Source organism: Phalaenopsis equestris, unplaced genomic scaffold (genome assembly GCF_001263595.1).
Source record: "Phalaenopsis equestris unplaced genomic scaffold, ASM126359v1 Scaffold000705, whole genome shotgun sequence".
NCBI lineage: Eukaryota > Viridiplantae > Streptophyta > Magnoliopsida > Asparagales > Orchidaceae > Phalaenopsis > Phalaenopsis equestris.
Genome location: NW_018165145.1, coordinates 51,425 through 72,304, shown reverse-complemented (window position 1 = coordinate 72,304; position 20,880 = coordinate 51,425). Strand labels below are relative to the sequence as shown.

The window sequence follows — 20,880 nt, the reverse complement described above, 5'->3', positions numbered from 1 at the left end:
ACCATTTGTCTGATTAAAAAGATTTGAATGACAAAATTGTAAATAATAATTTTTGAGTATTAAATATGCAAATACCAAAAATTTAGATGATAGGTACGTAAAAAACACTTGACAGCAACAACACTTTACATTCTGAGTTTCAAGGCATATAGTTTGAGAGGAATTCCATAGATTTAGGGATATTAATGAATCAAAAGAGGTCATATTACTAAAACTTGTTGTGAAAGAGAAAAATTAAAATTTAAAGATGATATTCTTGATAGCATAAAAAATCTGTATCTTTTACAAGACATGAACCACATTTTCTCTTTTGATTTTCTACACTTCTGCTTTGCTTCCAGGTTTCTTAGTAATGGTTTGGAATTTTTATGTCATCATCTGCATTGTTTCCTCCCAACTCTGCAAAAGATTTTATTTAATGATGACATATATTTTGGCATTGTTTTATACGCTTAATCTAGGTGATTTTGCAACCCCTCTTTTACTTTTGAGCCCTTAAATATATTTCACTTTCTGGGTTAACTTGGGTAGTGTTGTGATTTGCTTGCAAATGATCTCTACATAGGGCCATATGATGGATCCAGTTTTAAGCGGAATTAATCTAAAGTTTGCAGGGAACTCCACCAAATGTTTGGGAACTCAATCAGATGTTATGGCTCGTGGATGAAATTCCTACATCATGTATGGTTTTTTTTTTTTTTTTTTTTTTTTTTTTACTTTTTGGAATAGATTTGTGATAATTATAAGTCAATAATACCAACACAGGGCTCAACTGATTAACTCATGATCATGATATCTTTAATATCCTCCTTTCATGCTCTTCATTTTCCTTAGAATTTTCTCCTTTTCTGCTGTGTCTGAGTACCTCACAGAAACCGTTTTGATCTTCACACTGGTAGATGATATTGATCATATATTGTTCATCCTAATAGGCTCGATGGAGCCACAACTTCGAATACCTTGTACTTTTTAAGCTTTTTTTTTTTCATTTTTTAACTTTTGTTTTGATGCTGCTTGCCTTTTATTTTATCCATGTAGCCCCTTTCTTTTTGAAATCTTTTGTTAATATTAAAAAGCAAAAATTTCATAATAAAAGAATATGCGGTTTCATAACACTTACGGATAGGGCTGTCAATTTGACTCGTTGTTCGTGAACAGCTCGTGTTCGGCTCGTTCGTTAAGCTTAACAAGCCGAACACAAACAAATTTTTAAGCTCGACATGTAAACGAGCCGAACACGAACAACAGTTTGTTCGTTTGTTCGTTCGTGTTCGGCTCAATAAAAAAATTATATAACTTTTTATATAACAATATATTACATATATTATTTATATAATAATATATTATATATATTTATGTCTAAGTTTAAATCATAACATCTCATGTGACAATGTGATTAGCGTTTTTTTTTTATATATATTTAATCCAGATTCGAATCCAACACTTTACATCTATTTTTCTCAATTTTAATTTAGCGAGCCAAATTCGAGCTGAACACAAACACGAATATTTAAATCGAGCCGAACACGAACACACTGTTCACGAGCCGATTTCGAATAAGAGTCAATTTCGAACACGAGCCAAATTTGAGCTCGCTCAAGCTGAGCTCGTTTACAGCCCTACTTACGGAACAGCACTCCACGGTCAGGTGATTTCATCTGCTATGGCAACTGTTTTAAGCTAAAAAAGTTGAGTTCTGCCGCTCCGATTACCGGCACGCCTCCCATGAAGAAAACGGTAAAAGTATCTCCTTTCCGGCTCACCTCCCTCCTCCGCCTCGAGAAAAACCCTACACTCGCACTCAAGCTCTTTCGATGCCCGAACCCTGAATCGAATCCCCATCCTTCGGTTAAGCCCTTCCGGTACAGTGCTCGATCCTTTGACATCATCATCTGCAGGCTCGCACAAGCGCGAATGTTCACCGAGATGGAGCAAATCCTCGATCAAATGGCGAACCAGACCCGTTTCACTCCTAAAGAAGCCCTCTTTTGTAGGATCATCTCCTTCTACGGCCACGCTCGCATGCCGGGCGCATCCCTTCGCATTTTCCATCAAATCCCTTCCTTCCTCTGTCTCCAAACGATCCGCTCCTTCAATACCCTCCTCGACGTGCTGCTCCGCCATGGAGAGATCGATGCACTCCAAGCTCTCTGTAATAACCTTGACGCTACCCAATTTTCACCTGACCCTTGTACCTACAACATTCTCATCCGTGCCCACGCTGCCTTGGGGTCAATCCACGGCGCCTGTGAACTGTTCGACGAAATGACGAAGGAGGGAATTAGGCCGACCGCCACAACATTTGGAACACTTATCACAGCCCTTACCTCGGCATCAATGCTAGACGAAGCATTTCGTATCAAGGAAGAGATGCTCCGGCGATACAACATAAAGCCGAATGCGTACATATACACATCTCTGGTGAAGGTGCTCTGTAAAAACAATGAACTCGATCACGCAATTAGATTGAAAGATGAGATCGCTTCAGACGCGGAAATAGGGCTTGATGCGGCAATTTACACGACTTTGATCCGTGCATTTTTCAGAGCTGGGAGAAAAGGGGAGGTGGTGAGTGTCTTGGAAGAGATGAAAAAGAAGGGAGTGAAACCGGAGACAGCGACTTACAATGCTATAATTTCGGGGTTCTGTGAGGAGGAAGACTTCAACGCAGCGTTCGAAGGTTTGAGTGAGATGAAGCGAAGAGGATGCAAACCGGATGTGGTGAGCTACAACACCATTGTGATGGGGATGTGCAGAGCGGGTCAGTGGAGTGAAGCGCGCAAATTGTTTGACGATATGCCGAGGCGGGGGTGCCGGCCCGATGTGGTGACGTACCGTGCGCTTCTCGACGGGATGTGTGAGGCTGGGGAAGACGGAGAGATGGCGCTGCTGTTGGAGGAGATGGCATTCAACGGCTACTATCCGGCGGCAATGAGTTTTAGGAAGCTGTTAGAGGCAGTTTTGGAAAAGGGTGGTGTCGGTGTGGGAGAGTTGGTAGATTGGCTCACTTGCGTCAATTAGGAATAAAGTTTGAATTAATTTTGATGTATAGGTAAAAAATTTTTCATAATTAGTTTTTTATTTTTTTCAAGGGAAATTTCGTACTGACCTCCTTAATGCTTCAATAATATAAACTAAGTTACGTGATATTCAATGAAAAAATTATTTATTTTTAATATACTAAATTTATATTTATCTCAAATCAAAATATAAAGAAATAAAATTAAAATAAAAGGTGATTCCAAATGATCCAAATGAACCCATAATTAAAAAATTACTTTCTTAAAAAATTCAAAATGAAGCGTTTTTCATGTTTTCAAAACATGAACTTGAACGAATTGTGTAAATCACCTGTTATAAAAAGTCAAATTACAAAAACTACATAACAACAACAACAAAAACAACAAAAAAGCCTTTATCCCACTATGTGGGGTCCGCTACATGAATCCTTTTTCTCCGGTGCGTCCTATTTGGTGTCATATTTTCATTTAGTTTTAATAAATTAAGATCATTTTTAATACAATAAGCCCAAGTCTTCCTTGGTCTGCCTCTGTCTTTCTTAACATAAGTCGAAACTAAAACATCTACTCTCCTAATCGGATCATCAGATGGTCGACATTTAATATGACCAAACCACCTAAGACAACTCTATCTAATTTTGTTCGTCACTAGAGCTACACCAACCCTATCATGAATATATAAGTTATTCATTTTGCATTTTGTCTCTAAGTGTAAAGCCACTCATCCGCCTAATCATTCTCATCTCGGCAACACTTAGTATTATGCTTCTCTTTTAAAGGCCAACATTCAACGCCATAGAGCATTGCAGGTCTCACCACCATCTTGTAAAATTTTCCTTTTAGTCTAAGTGTTACTTTTCTATCACACAAAAGGCCCGAAGCATTCCTCCACTTCAACCAGCCAACTTGAATTCTACTATTAACATCCCCATCTATATCACTATCATTTTGAACAATAGACCCGGAATATCTAAATCGTCACATCTTTTAATAATTTGATCACCAAAAATTACACTTCTATCACTAGAGCTACTACTAGTAAAATTACATTCCATTTCAGGTTTAGTTCTACTCAAATGAAGACCTTTAGACTCCAATTTAGACCTCCATAATTCAAGTAATTCCTTGGCTTTTTCTCTCGTCTTATCCACAAGAAGGATATCATAAGCAAAAATCATACACCAAGGCACATCCTCTTAAAAATGTTCAGTAAGACCACCCATAACTAAAGCAAAAAAGATATTGGCTTAGAGCCTATCCTTGATGTAATCCAACAGAAATAGGAAAATGATTGTTCAATCCTCCTTCAATTCAAATACAAGTAACACTATTATACATATCATTAATGACTTGAATATAAGTCATAACAACACCTTTCTTTTCAAGAACTCTCCAAAGGATATCTCTATGAACGTTATCACAAGTTTTTTCTAAATCAATAAAAATCAAATGTAGATCCTCCTTATTATATATGAACTTCTCCATCAAACCTCTCAATAAATGTATAACTTCCATAATAGACCTTCTCGACATAAATCCAAATTAATTATGAGAAATCTTTGTAATATGTTTTAACCTATCTTAAATTACCCTTTTTAATAATTTTAAAGTATGACACATCAACTTAATTCCCTAAAATTTACACAGTCTTGTGCATCCCTTTTATTCTTAAAAATGGGGAACAAAATACTCTTCCTCCACTCCTCAGGCATCTTTTTGAGTTGTTAAAATAATATTAAAATGTTTAGTAAAGCCAAGAAACTCCCAAATCTCTTAAAAATTTCCACACTTCAATTGGGATATACACTTCAATTGGGATATCATCAGCTTTACAATAATATTAAAGAGTTTAGTAAGCCGAGAAAGTTTTTTTTAAAGCTTCCTCAACTTCTTTTTTACTATTGTGACGATAAAAATAAAATATTTTATTATTATTAGAGACACTAATATCAATACAGTCGAGCTATGGTCAATCATATTTTCAGAAACTTCGTTGAAAATTTTGACAAAATAACTCACCCACCTATGTTGAATATCTTTTTCTAAGAAAAACACTTTTTTATTTTCATCTTTAATACACTTCACTTGAGTTAAATCATTACTCACTTGAGTTTACTTGAGTTAAATCTATACTTTTCTTATTTCTTTGTTTGGCTAATTTATACATATAATTTTTTTCCTCTTTAGTATCCAATCTGTTATAAAGTTCACTAAAAGCAGAATTTTTAGCGTCACAGATTGTTCTTTTAGACTCCCTGCGGGTTGCTTGATATTTTTCCCAGTTCTTGACAAAAATATGTCAAGGCTATCCATATCCATATCACAAATAGTAATTTCTCATCTACAACAAGTATGGATAGCTTTGACATATTTTTGTGGAGAAAATTAAAATAAGTGGTAAAAATACTATTTCGTTAATGTCTACCACCATTCTCCATTTTTTTCCTTTTTTTTTTCCTTCAAGTGTTGAGTCTAAGAGTCTCATAATGCCTATAAATAACGATTGAAATCATAACTTTGTATTATTTATTTAAATGTTTTGAGTAAGCATTTGTTCTTCCCTTCAGCTTAGTATTTGTTGGCTTAAATTTTACATTTTAATTAGGAATTAAGTTAATAATCATTAGTTCTTTCTTAATTTATATGCTTCTCTTTTGAATTATTGCTCAACTTTTCTTACATCACCACATTTCTTAAATCCTCCAAGACTTGCCACAACTGAACCCTAGCCTTACATAGTTGCATCCACTCCAAAATCCCTCTCATAACCCTTGACCAAGTTATATGAAACAATGATCTAATCTTGTGCTATAATCCTCAACAGCCATTCAAACTTCATCAAACATAACCATCTGCTAACCCTTCATAAGTAATTTTAGTTATTCAACTTACCCCAATTCAATATCCAAAATGATACTTCCATTCGACCAAAAAAATGCTTATTTTATTTATTATATTGCAATGGTACATTTATAGCACCCCAACATCATTCATCCAGTGTCATAGTGTCATATTGATAGTGTCACAATAGTACATTTATAATTTTGCAATGTTAAATGATAAATATTGTGGTCTCATTAATCTATTGGTATTTTTTATTTAATTTATAAAAATGCTTATTTTATTTATTATCCTTATTCCATTATAATGTGTTATAATTTGTTGTGATTTTTATTTTTGTAGAGCCATAACTAGTGTCTTAGTGATGTTATATGTATAGGTAGAAGATTTTGAATTAGTTTTATTTGATCCAAAAATTAAATAATAATAATAATAATAATAATAAACTAGATAACTAAAAAAAAAAAAATTGAATGAAGGATATGGCAAACCCATAGATGGAGAATATCCAACCCACAACTCTCAATATTTTTTCAAATCTATTGGTACATAAGATACATCATAGCACCAATAGGTCTATAAATTAGGGTAATAATTTTCAACCAAACATAACATCATCCAAAAGGACTAGAACTCTTAGCTTAAGGGTTTAGAAAAACAAAATTTACACATTACAAGTTTATTAAAAGTTTGTACATAATTGTGTCTCTAACAATGTTATAAGGTGATTGTTTCAATTTTTGGTTTTATGAAAACAAAACAGATCTCAGATATTTAATTATTGGGATAATTACATACAAAGCACAAGCACATTGTTATTTACAAATCAAGCACCTGGTTGATTTTTTGAACTATGAAATCAATGCATTTACGCGTGCCAAGATCAAACCATTGTGAATTTTATAAAAATGAAAGATATGTGTTGGGTTTTTTTCACGACCTTTGATATTTGAGTAAGAATTTGGAAAATGGATGAAGGAGGGTGTTTGATTTGTAGATAACAATGGTTTGGGTGCTCTGTACGTAATCGCCCCTTAATTACTTGATTAATCAAACACATCATCAAAAATAACATAAAAAGTTATAAATATTACTTTAAGAAGGGTTCAATTATTTAAATAAAGGAATTTTTTACAATTTCCTGGATTGGGTTTAAACCACCGTTGTTATTCTACCTAATCCATTAGGTAGACAGAGTTTATAATAATATGGGTAGTTAATTTTCTATAAAGGCAAACTTCTATAGTTTTATACATCTTAAGCATTAGAGTTTTTTTAAGAAAAATCTCGATTAAAGATATGGTTTTATCTTCAAGAAATTTCTAAGTTTAAGATTCCAAGATTATTAAGAACATCAAATGGAAAAGCTTAAAAGTAGAGTAGTTGTTCATGGAACCCAAAGGAGGAACAAGAGAAGATGTTGAAGATACTAAGAGATTCAAACACATCTCAATTATCCTATTATTTATTTTTTTTAATTTCCTAAAGAGAGTTATTTGATGTTCAAATTGACATTTTATTATAATGTTAGGACTTGTATTACAGGATATATGATTATATGAAAATCTAGAAAGTGAGAATTTATGTCGTAACTAGATGAACAATATTGGAATCCTAAGACTACAATGAGCTTTATTCGAGAAAGTGGAGCCTCAGAACCCAGTCTAAAGTGAGAGAATGAATCAAACAATGGACTTATAGTTCAATCATATAAACGATTAAACAGGTTCGACATGCTTGGACTTACAACCCTGCATAGAAATGACTGCCATCTTAACCTATCTAATCACAGTAAGAACATGCATGGCCAACCTCATGAAGTGTATGATATGATAAACTATTATTTATTAGAAGAAATAGGTCTTACAACTTGATTATAAAAATCCAGATGCTTATGTATGAATGGTATGCAAAATATCCTAAAACTATTGAAAATTTATTTTAATAATTTTAAATTTAAAATTATTATTGCTCACTACACTCAAATATTTCATTATTTTTGTTAATTCTCACTGTCGAAAGATAAAGCAAGTTGTGTGTGGGTATGCACTTTTTTGAAGATGAATGCTTAGAAGATCATTTTATGAGGTCATCAATCAGTATGCAGAGGTAAACACACTCCATAAGATGATGATCTTCAAAGGATAAATCACTCTTTTTATACAATGATGAGGGCCTGAAGACAATAAATAGAACCAATATTAATGTTATGTTTAAAATTATTTTTTCATGGCTATTCCTAAATCAAAAAGTAATTTCTACTTAATTTTATTTAATTTAAATTTTGTTGTTTTATATGCTTATTGTTCGAAGATTTGAATGCAATATTATTTTTTTTTATTTTAGCTTTGATTATAAATTTCTTAATTTTGAAAACTTATGTTGAAATTATTTAATTCAAGTAGAAAAATTGGTCCTTAGTGAGCCAACCAATAATTTAGGCAAAAACCAACAATGCAATGACTAGAAGAATAGGCAGATTTATAGAGCACAAGGACAACAAAACAACAAATGTACAATAGAGCAATAAGTAATTGGTCCTAAACTAATAGCATACTTATTGGTCAACTAATTCATCAAAATATCATTATTTTTTATTTGATGATTGAGCTTCATCCTCGATGTTCATCCTTCTACTTGTATTTTTTCCTTTTTTGGATAGTTCATATGCAATTAAATGACCAACTATGATAGACAACTTACCTCTAAAAAACAAAACTACGCAGAAAAGTGATGCGATGCAATTTCATGTGTTTTTCTATATTTAATCATGCATATTTTTCTTCATATTTATCACATTTTTATGTTAGAGAAAGGTTATTTTTGGTGTTTTGCGGGGTTATAAGGACTCAAAAGCATATTTCAAAATGAGAAAATGACATATCCATACGAGCCAATATGGTGTAACAATGCCATATGTGGCATAATAACACTGTCCACTTAGTTAGGGAAGCATGGTTACGCCAGACTCGACCAAGACTATGTTGTATTCAGCATAGCTATGCCACATTTGAGCTGTCGATGTTGCTTCTACACTCAAGAAATTTCTACATATGACCACGCTATCGAGGCTACTTCCACACTTAGATAGTTTTTCCTTGCTAAACCTTGACAATGAATGTAACAGGAGATATCAGGGCACAAATTTTCCTTCTTAGGTAGCTCGAGGTTAAAGTTGGATAGTTTTCTGAATAGTTTGATGGTTACTTTAAGTTTTTCTCTTCTTTACTTCTTATTTCTTATTTTCTTTGAGAGAGCCTTGTATAAGAGGGAGATCTATTATTGTGAAGAAAAGATGAATCTTACTTGTAAGTTATTTTTACATTGTAATGTTACTTGCATCAATGATTTCAATGAATTACCTTGTGTTGCTTCTTTTCTTTATGAGTAGCTAAATCTTTTTTGTGCTTTTTTGAAGGGATAATGTTTTTTTTTTTTTTTTTGTGATTTTCTTGCATGTTTTCCTCATAAAATTTTTTTAACTTTATTATATCCAAGTCGTTGGTTAACTTTCTAGTCTTAATTTACTCACGATCTAGGCAACTACAATGTTAGCATTTCTCATGAACTTTGGCCTCTACCCATTTCTTAGTGGACTAATTAGGTTAACCACAAAAAATTGGTAGAATAGGAATATTCTAGTTAGGATTTTACAACATAGATAAAAGATCAACAAAATTCTTAGACGCTTTATAGAGTTAAGTGAAACTTAACATTATGGGTCTATGAACTTAGGAATAGACTTAAGGAGAAATATTATTCTTGGTTGATAACTATCACATGCAGGAACACTTAGAAAAATCACAGAATCACATCACATCCGAGTCATAAAAGTACGAGCCTCATCCCTCTTAACAAACACTAAGAGTTTTGTTTTTTATTTTCCACGATCTCAATTTTTTGCTCTCTTGTTGTCTAAGATTTTGGGATTTGACTTCCAAAAGTGTGATTAAGTTAGATGTTTGAAGTTAGTAAACTAGTGAATTTTCTGTTAGAATAATGTTAGCTATTTTCTTGTGAGATCGATACACAAACTCTTAAACTATATATTAATTGACACATATACTTGTGAGCATGACCACTTGCCTCATAAAATTTTTGGCCATCAAGTTCTTGGCTCCTTTGCTTATGAAAAACTTAATTACTCTGATTTTAGGAGAACTTTAGTTGAACAACTTAGAATCTTGGTTTGGAAATTATTTTTTTTTGTTTAGTTTATTTTGTTTTTTGCTTTCTTGTAATTTACTTTGTACTTGCATATTTGTTTAGCTAATTTCATTACAAGAGATGAAAAATTTGAAAAAAAAAAGCAAAGAAATTTAAAAAAGCTAAAAGGCCAAAAAATTTTGTTTGTTTGTCTTTTATTTTTGCATGTGTAGCCGGGTGTGCATGCAGTTGACTGAATTGTGTGGGTCATTGTAGTTGTATTTGTTATGCTTGGAGCTATTGAGTCTACCTTTAGGAACATGTTTTCACAGTTTTAGTGTATTCATAGAACAGTCAAAGCCGACCTTACTTCGTTTGACCAGAATGATCACGCCTCTAGATGCTTTACAAATGCACATTCACTGTTCGACTTACCCACAAAAAATGGCTAATCATCATGACCATACTATGAAATCACTTAGGAATTATGTCAACCCATTTGTTAAGGAAATCCATATGATTATTAACTACCCAACAATAGAGGCCAACACTTTTGAGTTGAGACCAACCATTATCTAAACGATGCAGAATAGCTAGTTTGGGGGACTACCTACTAAGGATCCAAATCTTCCCTTAGCCAATTTCCATGAACTCTATAGCACTTTCCTGTATAATGGTATCCCCAACAAAGTTTTTTGAATTAGTTTGTTTGCATTCTCTTTGAGGGACAAAGCCAAGGTGTGATTAAACTAGCTTGCTCTAGGATCTTTAATCACATAGACTGATCTTGCCCAAAATTTTCTGGCAAAATACTTCCCTCTATCTAAGACTTAAAGCATAAAGTGATATCACATTATTCAACTGAATAGATGGAGAAACAATTTATGAGCTTAGGAGGAGTTCAAGGAACTTCTAACAAGGTGTCCCCACTTTATGCATTACCCGACTAATTGATCATCCATACTTTTACAATGGGATAGTAGACTCACTGAGGCCCATTATAGATGCTGCAAGTAGGAGATCATTGATATCCAAACCTTTTGAAGAAGCCTATGAGTTGGTAGAGGAGATGACAATCAATAATTTTTAAAGGCCATTTGAAATAGCCACAGGCTAAAAAGTTGCTAGTCCTAACCACCCAAGTAGCTACAATTTCTATGAAGTTAGATACCCTTAGAGTGAATGTAGTGCAAGGATCTCCATCAAGTGAAGAGATAATATAAGGACCTGTGGTAGATCCTAACTTGACAATTTTAGAGATTGTAAATGTCATAAGAAACCAAGCCAATAACCCTTATTCCAACACCTACAACTTCAACTGGAGGAACCATAAAAACTTTCAATGGAGTAATAATAATCGAGCTTAGTGGGGGAAGCCTCAAGCCAACCCTATAGGTAATTGGAAAAACCAAGAAAACAACCCCAATAAATAGGCACATCCTCCAAGATTTCAAGCCAATACACAATCTATGTAGAAAAAATTAGCCTTTGAGGAGCTAGTAATAAAAATGGGAAAACAATTACTGAACCATGTTGTATTTAGTAAGAACATATAAATTAATTAGGACTGTTGGAAAATTCAATGAAAGATAATCCCTCAGGTGCTCTCAAGTAACACTAAAGATAATTCTAAAGAAGAAGAGATGAAACAAATCCAAGCTGTGAGGCTAAGGAATGGGAAGGAGATAGAAGCCATCACTAAAGAGAAGAACCAAAATAACTTGGAACCTACAATCGGAGGTGAGAATGAGACCCTAGTAAAGTACATAGGAAAACCTATTACAACCTCTAAGATTGAGCCAAATAGAATATTGCCACCTTTTCATTTGGGTTGTAGAAACCAAAAAATTGGACCAACAATTTTTTAGGGTAACCATAAAAATTCCACTTTTTGAAACACTAAAACAGAAGCATAGTTATACTAAGTTCATGAAGGTTGTCTTGACCAAGAAAAGAAAATAAGGAATGTTGAGATAGTGCCTCTGACTGAAGATTGTAGTGCCATTATGCAAAGAAATTTTCTTTAGAATATGAGGGAACTAGTGATGTAGCACATATTATAAATGAATTCAAATGTCCAATTATAAGATTCCAAGTAAGAGTTTTAAAAAGTGACTAATTAAGAACTCATTCAAGGCCCATCACTAGAGCCCTATCATGAAGAGCTATTTGAATTTGTATTTTATTATTTTATTTTTAATTTTAGTTTCTAGAATTTTTTAATTTCCAAACATGGCGGCTCTTATGGTCTATCATAAAAAATAAGAAATTAGGATGGTGGTTAGCATTTTAATTTATTAATGGCCACCTACCACCCTTCAAAATTTTCTCCTTTTTTATTGACTTCATATCATTTTAATACATATAAATATGTTGATATGTGATACACCTAAAATATATAGTCTTATGTACACAGCTTTATATGTATTTTTGAGATATTACACTTTAATGAAAGATATTTGTGTTTTTTTTTCTTTCAGGTACAATCAAATGGATGAAAAATGGTGAAATGAGAGAAAAGGGATGATCAAATTTGGAGCAAAAATGAAGAGCAAAAATGAAGGAGGTGCAAAAATGAATTGTGGCGCTAAGCACCCATGACTGACGCTTACATGCCAGTTAAACAAAGAGAGTCATACCTAAACACCAGGTACGCCACGCTTAAGTTCCACAAGTTTTGTATTTTTATGATGAATATTTTAATTATTATAATTTTTATATCAAAATAGAGACCATTGACTTGAAAATTAGATATCTCTTGTTAGAAATGCCCCCTGACCTTGGCATAATCAGGGGAGATATCTAACAACAGAGACATCAAAATCCTCATGGTCTCATGTCATGGTGAAATGTCTATACAAATGGAGAATCCAAATGAGAAAAATAGTATTTAATTAATTAAAAATCATACATGCATAAAGCAAACATGAAATCATTTCCACATTATTCTCCTCTATTCACTAAGCTAGAGAGTATTTTTATTTTATTTTTGTGATTTTTATACACCAAGATATGGATTTTCTAAGTTATGGGAATTAAATAAATCAATTAAATCCCTACATTTCTACTTATCCAGCGCGGTGCCACATCATCTTCGGCATCTCCGAAGCTGCATGCAGCGTCTTTTGATTTGGTGCCACCATTTGAGTCAGCTACCATGCATCCTGTTGTTCCGTTCCATCCATCCATCCACATGATCCAGAGCGTCCATTTGATACATGTGGAAACAGATGAATTCCGTTCATCGTCCCCAAGTCCCTAGCCCGAGAACCGTCCAACTTCAAACCTTAATATCTGTCTCGATACTCAACCAAATCAAGTGAGGCTTCTTCATATCCACTTTTCTTGACCAAGAGAACATATCCACATGGTTAATCAAGCCTTAAATAAAGTCTAAAAACATGAAGAACTAAAATAGGCTTGGTTTAGGGCGAGAGTTTAATACCTTTACCCAAGAGGTGTGGCCATTCTTAGGTGCTTCCAAAAGCTTACCCTGAGTCCAAGGAGCTCCTAGATGAAGCCTTGAGCCATAGTGAAATGCCTAGGTATAAAATCGAGCAAGGCTAATGTGGGGTGTTGATCAAAGTCTACCTTAGGGTTATCTGGTGATGGGGCTTTTATGGGGGATCTTCTTCTCTCACTCATGGGATGGTGTGGGTGTAATTAATTTAGATTTGGTGAATTCTAGAGGGATGTCCTATTTTGAGCTTGATTTTGAGCTCTAAAATTAAGCTAAGGCAATGGGTTTCAGGGCTTGAGTATGGTTGGATTGAACTCAGTGGGTCTTGAAGAAGCTCTAGGATCAATTTGGTAGAGTCTCCCCAAGGAATTTCAAGCTCTCCCTCATTGGTTGGGGAGGATGAGTTTAAATAGAGGAGGCCATAGTGGCTACCACGAATGGCTGAGATGTTTGGGAGGTTGCCTCTGTGGAGGGAAGAAAGTCTATAATGGCCAATTGGACTTGTGCACTTTAGGTGGGTTGAATTTTGAGTTTTAGCCAAGGTTGAGCTTTTGGATTGTGTTTTCTGGCAGCCAAGGTGGCAGCTAGCCAGGTTCATGTCACCATGTGACTCAGGGAGGTCAGGGCTTGGTTTTTGTGAAGTCAATTGGGATTGGGGTTGGTCATGTGTAAAGTGAAGTCAATTGGAGTTGGCCATGTGTAAATGTGTTGATTTAAAATAGAATGGGGCAAGTCATGATTTGAGGTTGGGCTCATCCACCAAGGAAGGTTTGGGTGCTGACGGAAATCAAGTGGTTCAGTTGGGTTAGCATGGTGAAGTCCTCATCTAAGTGTATTAAAGCTAAGGGTGTGCTTAAGTCAGTCATGGGAGAGGCTAATCATGTGTGAGGGGACCACTAAAGAGGTTCCTCCATTTTTCCATGTAGCATGGTGACATGAGCATGTCTCATATGGCTTGCATGTGGCTTGAAGATGGCTTCATGGCTTGTCCTTGGCTTGGTCAATTTACATGAGAAAGGATTTTAGATTTTATGGGATACTTTGTTGGTGTCTGTCATGAGGCCTAATATAGATTGATTTGATCATGAATTTAAAACTTAGGGAATGATTTTAAGGAAATATTTGATTAAGAAAAAAATATTATCATGTGGCCTTTAGATTAGGACTTTTGGAATTAGATGTGGTGGGCTTGAACTTTTAAAATTAGGGTTGAATTTGGGATAAAATTTTGGTCAAATAATTGTTTAATTTGGTGTAGGAATATTTCATGAAGAGTTTGGAAAGGATTTCAAGTGATTTTGAATTGAATTGAAATGCCAATTTGGTGGATTTAGACATATGGTCAAAATTGGGACTCTTTGATTTAGGTGAAATTAAGCTTGCAATTGGGTCAAATTTGGCTTATGTTTGGTTTCAATTGGTAATAGGAATGTTGAATTTTGGTTTAAAATTGAAATTGGGCAAGATTGGGGTCAATTGAGCCAAGATTAGGGCAAATTTAGGGAAATTGGGCCTTTAAGGACAAATTAGGGTTTTTGGTCAAATTGGGTCAATGTGATGGTTAATAATTAAAATTGGGATATTTGGGATGTTTTTGGAATTTTTGGAAATTTTTGGAATTTTTAGGTCATGAGGGGCATTTTGGTAATTTTAACAATTTTGACAATTTTGGGGGTTTTTTGAGAATTTGGTCATTTTAGTCAATTTAGGTAGTGGAGAATGATTTGAGATGATTTTTGAACAATTTTGGTTTGACCATCCTATGGGGATTCTCCTTGAGCTCCCTCATATTGACCCCCCACCTACTAAGTGCTAGAGGTTAAGACTAATATGTGAATCTTCAAGTTGAACGGAAAAGTGTGTAGAATTTCTAATGGAGAGGGTTCCTTTTCTAGTCCCATAGGAATAGTCAACAGGAAAGTCCTATGGGTAGACCTTAGGCTACTAAAGAGGAAAATCTAGACCTCAACCAAAAGTGAGGTCAACACTTACCTAATCCATTTTCAAGAATATTCAAACTATAGATTAGCCAATGTTCTTTATAGCATCTCTAGTGAGGGTAAAGAATGTTATTGCTCCTATTTAGCACAACACAAGCACAACACAAATTTAGCACAACACAATTAGAATACTTCCACAAAAAATTCCTATACATGTTATTGATTCATGATAAGAAAAAAGTTATTTTATTTATATTGCTTTCATCTTGCAAATATCTAGTTAAGTTCGTTAGTTGCTTACTTTATTCTCAATTATCAAAAATTATAAAAAGAATTGAACTTTCATTCCTATTTTAGTATATAGAGTTTAAGTAAGAATATTTTGCTAAGTAGAATTCTGTTATCTAATTTCTCCTATTTTATAAAGTGCATATTATATTTTCCCTGTGGGTTCAATATTCGCCGCTTAATCAAAAACTCTTATTTTACTTGATAATTATATGTATAGTTGTGTAGTATCTCATATTAAATATTAAAACTGTATTCTTACTTGCTTTAAAACTAAGAATTTATCTATATTTTGCTTGGGATCAAGTTTTTGGCTTTGTTGCAAGTTAAGAATTATAATTAAGTAAATTAAGCATATAATCACATACATCACATTGATATCTATAAAGAGAATCGGGATCAAGTTTTTGGCGAAGTTACCGGAGAAAATTAACGAGAATTGCAGAAGTTTTAAAGATTTTTAGAAAGCAAAATTTCTATTTTTATAAAATCTCATTTAAATTTTTAGATTTATTATATGAATATTGTAGTGTTGTTTTTATATAAAGTTATTGTTTGTGTGTTTTTATTTTATTTTATGTGTTTTATAGTAATGTATGCGTAGTTGAGGTTCTATAGGACCAGTGTCTTACGATTCTGAATTAGAAAGAACTATTAGAAAAATTAAAAAATAAAAAATTATTGAAAAAAAAGAAAAAAATTTCAAGAAATGACAAATCAAAATAATCAAAATACTAAAGAGTTTATACCTTTAAGAGATTATGTAAACCCTACGGTGGATGAAATTCATTACAGTATTCAAAAATCTGCTGTAGTGGCTAATTCATTTGATCTTAAACCTGATATTATCTAAATAGTATCAATTATCAATTTGTGGGAGCACCAACTAAAGATCCAAATTTACATCTTGCCAATTTTCTAAAATTGTGTGCTATATTTAAATATGATGGTGTATCTGATGATGCCATAATACTTAGACTTTTTCTTTTCTCACTGAGGGATAAAGCTAAGATATGGTTACATTCGTTAGCACCTGGATCTATCATAACTTGGGGTGCTTTAGCGTGGAAATTCCTTGCTAAATATTTTCCACTATAAAAAACTACGAAGTTTAGAAATGATATTTCATCTTTTTGTCAGTTTGATGGGGAATCTATTTGTGAAGCATATGAATAATTTAAAGAACTAGTGAGAAAGTGTCCACACTATGCTAAACCAGATTGGTTAATAATTCAAACCTTTTACAATGGATTAGCAAGATCTCTTAGATCTATTATCGATGCTGCTTCTGGTGGTTCATTGATGTCAAAACTATTTCATGATGCTTGTTCTTTAATTTAAGAGATGGCTACTAATAATTTTCAATGGCCTTCTGATAGGGTAAATCCTAAGAAAGTAGCCAATATTATTGAATCTGATCCTTCTAAAATGTTAGCAAATCAAGTTGCTGCAATTTCAAGAAAGTTAGACCAATTTGAAATGTATTTTTCTTAAACAATTGCATTAGTTAAAGAGAATTCATTAGGTCAAATGGTAGATTCTCAAGCATCATTAGAAACTTTGAATGTCATAAATAATAAGAAGAATAAACCATATTCAAACTATTATAGCACAGTTTGGAAGAACCATCCTAACTTTAAATTGAATAGTACTTTTGGTGGTAAAAATCAACAATGAGGGAACAACCAAGTAAACCCATAGGGAAACTAGAACAACCATGAGAATAGTAATTATAGACCAACTTATCCTCGATTTTTTGACAGGTAATCCACAATTTAAGGAGAAAAGGTTATCTATAGAAGAAGTGGTGTTACAAATGGGAAATCGATTACAAAGTTAAGGTGCTACAATTAGAAATATTGAGAATCAATTGGGACAAATAGTAAATTCATTAAGTAATAGATGCCAAGGAACACTTACTAATAATACTGAAGTAAATCCAAAAGACTAGAATAAAGAGCAAGTAAAAGTCGTTCAACTTAGAAGCGGAAGAGAGTCGAAAGGTAGAGTTTAAAAAGAGACTGAAGTAGAGAGAAAAGAAATTGATGAACCTGAAGAGGACACTCCAAAAGGTTTAGAGAGACCTATTTCTCCACTTAAAGTTGACTTGGAAAAACCACTACCTCCATTTCTCCATTTACCCCCTACCTCCATTTTCTCAGAGGCTCCATAAACAAAAGTTGGATAAATAATTTTCATAATTTCTGAAAATTTTTAAGAAGCTTACAATTAATATTGCATTTACTGAAGGCTTAGAAAAAATGCCAAGCTATGTGAAGTTTATGAAGGATATTCTTAACAGGAAAATGAAGTTCGAAGATAACAAGACCATTGAACTTAATGAAGAGTGAAGTGCTATAATTCAGAAAAAGCTTCTTGAAAAGCTTAAAGATCCGGGTAGCTTTACAATTCCATGTGCAATAAGAGACAAATTTTTTGGGAAAACTTTATGTGATGTAGGTGCAAACATTAACCTTATGTCATTATCAATATTTAAAAGATTAAGATTCAGAGAAATATCCCCTATTACTGTAACTCTACAGTTAGCAGACCGTTCAATAACGTATCCTAAATGAGTTATGAAAGATGTCTTAGTGAAAGTAGTTCAATTTATCTTTCCTGTTGATTTCATTGTGCTAGATATGAAGGAAGATAAGGAGATACCTATCATTTTGGGGAGACCTTTCTTAGCTATAAGAAGAGAAATGATAGATGTGCAAAAAGGGGAATTACTATACGTGTCAATGATTAAAAAGTTATATTTAATATTTCCAAATCAATGAAATATCCTACAAAAGGTAAAGATGATGAATGTTATAGAATGGATGTGATAAGATATCTAAGTGAAAGCCATTTCAACCATTTCAAAACAAAACAAATTATGAAGAGAAATTGGAAATGAATGAGTTGGAACATGAGCAAGAAGTGGAATTAGATCAATGTGAAGATTTTTAAAAGGAAGATTCAATCTATGTTCGAAATATTTTAGAAATTTTGGACATAATAGAAAAAGATACATCTTTTTGTCCATCAATTGAAAAAGCTTCTAAGCTTGTGTTGAAGTTACTTCCTGAACATTTGAAGTATGCCTTTTTAGGTGATTCCTCAACATTACCTGTTATAATTTCCTTAAAATTAACTACAGAAGTAGAAATGAGTTTAATAAAAACTTTGAAGAGTTACAAGAAAGCCTTTGAATGGACAATTGTTGATATATAAGGGATAAATCCTTCAATTTGTATGCATAAAATTCATATTGAAGAGAACTGAAAACTCAGGGCTGATCCTCAAAGGAGATTAAATCATGTTATGGAAGAGGTTGTTAAGAAAGAGATTTTAAAGTGGTTATATGCTGTAATTATCTACTCTATTTCAGATGGTGCATGGGTTAGTTCGATTCATGATATTCTTAAGAAAGGTGGAGTGACTGTGACTATGAATGAACATAATGAGTTAATACCAACAAGTTAAGTCACAAGATGGCAAATATATATTGATTATAGAAAATTAAATCTTGCCACTAGGAAAGATCATTTTCCAGTACTCTTTCTAGATCAAATGCTTGATAGACTAGCTAAGCATAAATACTTTTGTTTTTAGGATTGATAAACTGGTTATCACCAAATACAAATAGCTTCTGAGGATCAAAAGAAAATAAATTTTACCAATCCTTACGGTATGTTTTCTTTTAAAAGACTGCCTTTTGATTTATGTAATGCCCCTGCTACATTTCAAAGATGTATGATGGCTATTTTTTGTGATTTAATTGAAATAGGAATAGAAGTTCTTCTCGATGATTTTTCAGTGTTTAAAATTTCATTTGAATCATGTTTGGAACATTTATCAAAATTACTAAGCGCTATGAAGAAATAAATTTAGTCCTTAACTTGGAAAAATGTCAATTTATGGTAGCATGAGGAATTGTTTTGAGACAACAAATTTTAGAAAATTGAATGGAAGTTGACCTTGTGAAAATTCAAATAATCGCTAATTTATCTTACCCAACAAGTGTGAAGGAAATTAGGAGTATTTTAGGACATGTTGGATTCTACAGACGGTACATTAAAGAATTTTCAAAAATTGTTAAGCCTTTATACCATTTACTTGAAAAAGATGTAATTCTTAATTTTGATAAGGAGTGCCTAAAAGCTTTTGAGTTATTAAAAGAAAATTAGTCACTGCACCAATTATTGTTTCAACAAATTGGGAAAAACTTTTTGAATTGATGTGTGATGTAAATGTTATGCTATTGGAGCTGTTTTAGAACAAAAGCATGATAAGATTTCCAAAGTAATCTACTACACTAGTAAAACTCTTAATAAAGCTCAAATTAATTATGCCACAACTAAGAATGAGTTATTAGCAGCAGTATACGCTTTTGATAAATTCATATCATACTTAATTGAAATTAAATGTATTGTGCATACTGATTATTTCCTTATTAAGTATTTAATGAAAAAGAAGAATGCAAAACCAAGACTTATAAGTTGTGATAGTAGATACGAAGGGAGCTGAGAATCAAATAACTGATCATATGTCCAAGGTTGAATTAGAAAATCTACTCTATTTTGAAAAAGAGATTAATAAACATTTTCTAGATGAGGAATTGTTCAATGTTAATGAGTGGCGTGTTCCATGGTATGCCGACATTGTGAAGTTCAGTGTTAGTGATATTATACCTATGAAATAAAATACCAATAAAAGAGGAAATTTTTATCTGAAACTAAGACTTGTTTTGGGATGACCCATTTTTATATAAATAAGGAAAGGATCTTATTATTCAAAGATGCGTGCCTTTAGAAGAAACTTATAAAATTATCTAAAAATGTCATAATTCTGATTTTGTGAGACATTTTGGTGTTGAAAAAAGAGCATACAAAATTTTACAATGTAGATTTTATTGGCCTACAATCTTTAGAGATCTTAACGCTTATATTAAAACTAGTGATTGAAATCAACGAGTAGGCAAAATTTCTAGGAGAAATGAGATGCCCCTCAATTATGTGTTAGAAGTTCAGATATTTGATGCTTGGTAATTATTTTTCATCGGACCATTTATACCATCTTTCAAAAATTTATATATATTATTAGCGGTAGACTTTGTATCCAAATAGATATAAGTTGTTGCTTTACCTCGATGGGGGGGTCTAAGAGTTGGAAAAGTGTTGCAAAGTTTTTAAGAATG

The 20,880-nt window shown here is 32.9% G+C and overlaps 1 protein-coding gene across 1 annotated transcript; it reads left to right on the top strand.

Annotated features, from left to right (window-relative positions):
- Positions 1 to 1,646: 1,646 nt before the first annotated feature.
- LOC110030363 (putative pentatricopeptide repeat-containing protein At1g53330) lies at positions 1,647 to 3,047 on the top strand. The gene has a single exon (XM_020733033.1). The coding sequence runs from the start codon at positions 1,726 to 1,728 to the stop codon at positions 3,019 to 3,021; it is 1,296 nt and encodes a 431-aa protein (XP_020588692.1). The 5' UTR covers positions 1,647 to 1,725; the 3' UTR covers positions 3,022 to 3,047.
- The last annotated feature ends 17,833 nt before the right edge of the window (positions 3,048 to 20,880 follow it).

Bases quoted from the DNA above. Each gene is read 5' to 3' on its own strand.
- LOC110030363 (XM_020733033.1), top strand. From the start codon at position 1,726: ATGAAGAAAACGGTAAAAGTATCTCCTTTCCGGCTCACCTCCCTCCTC.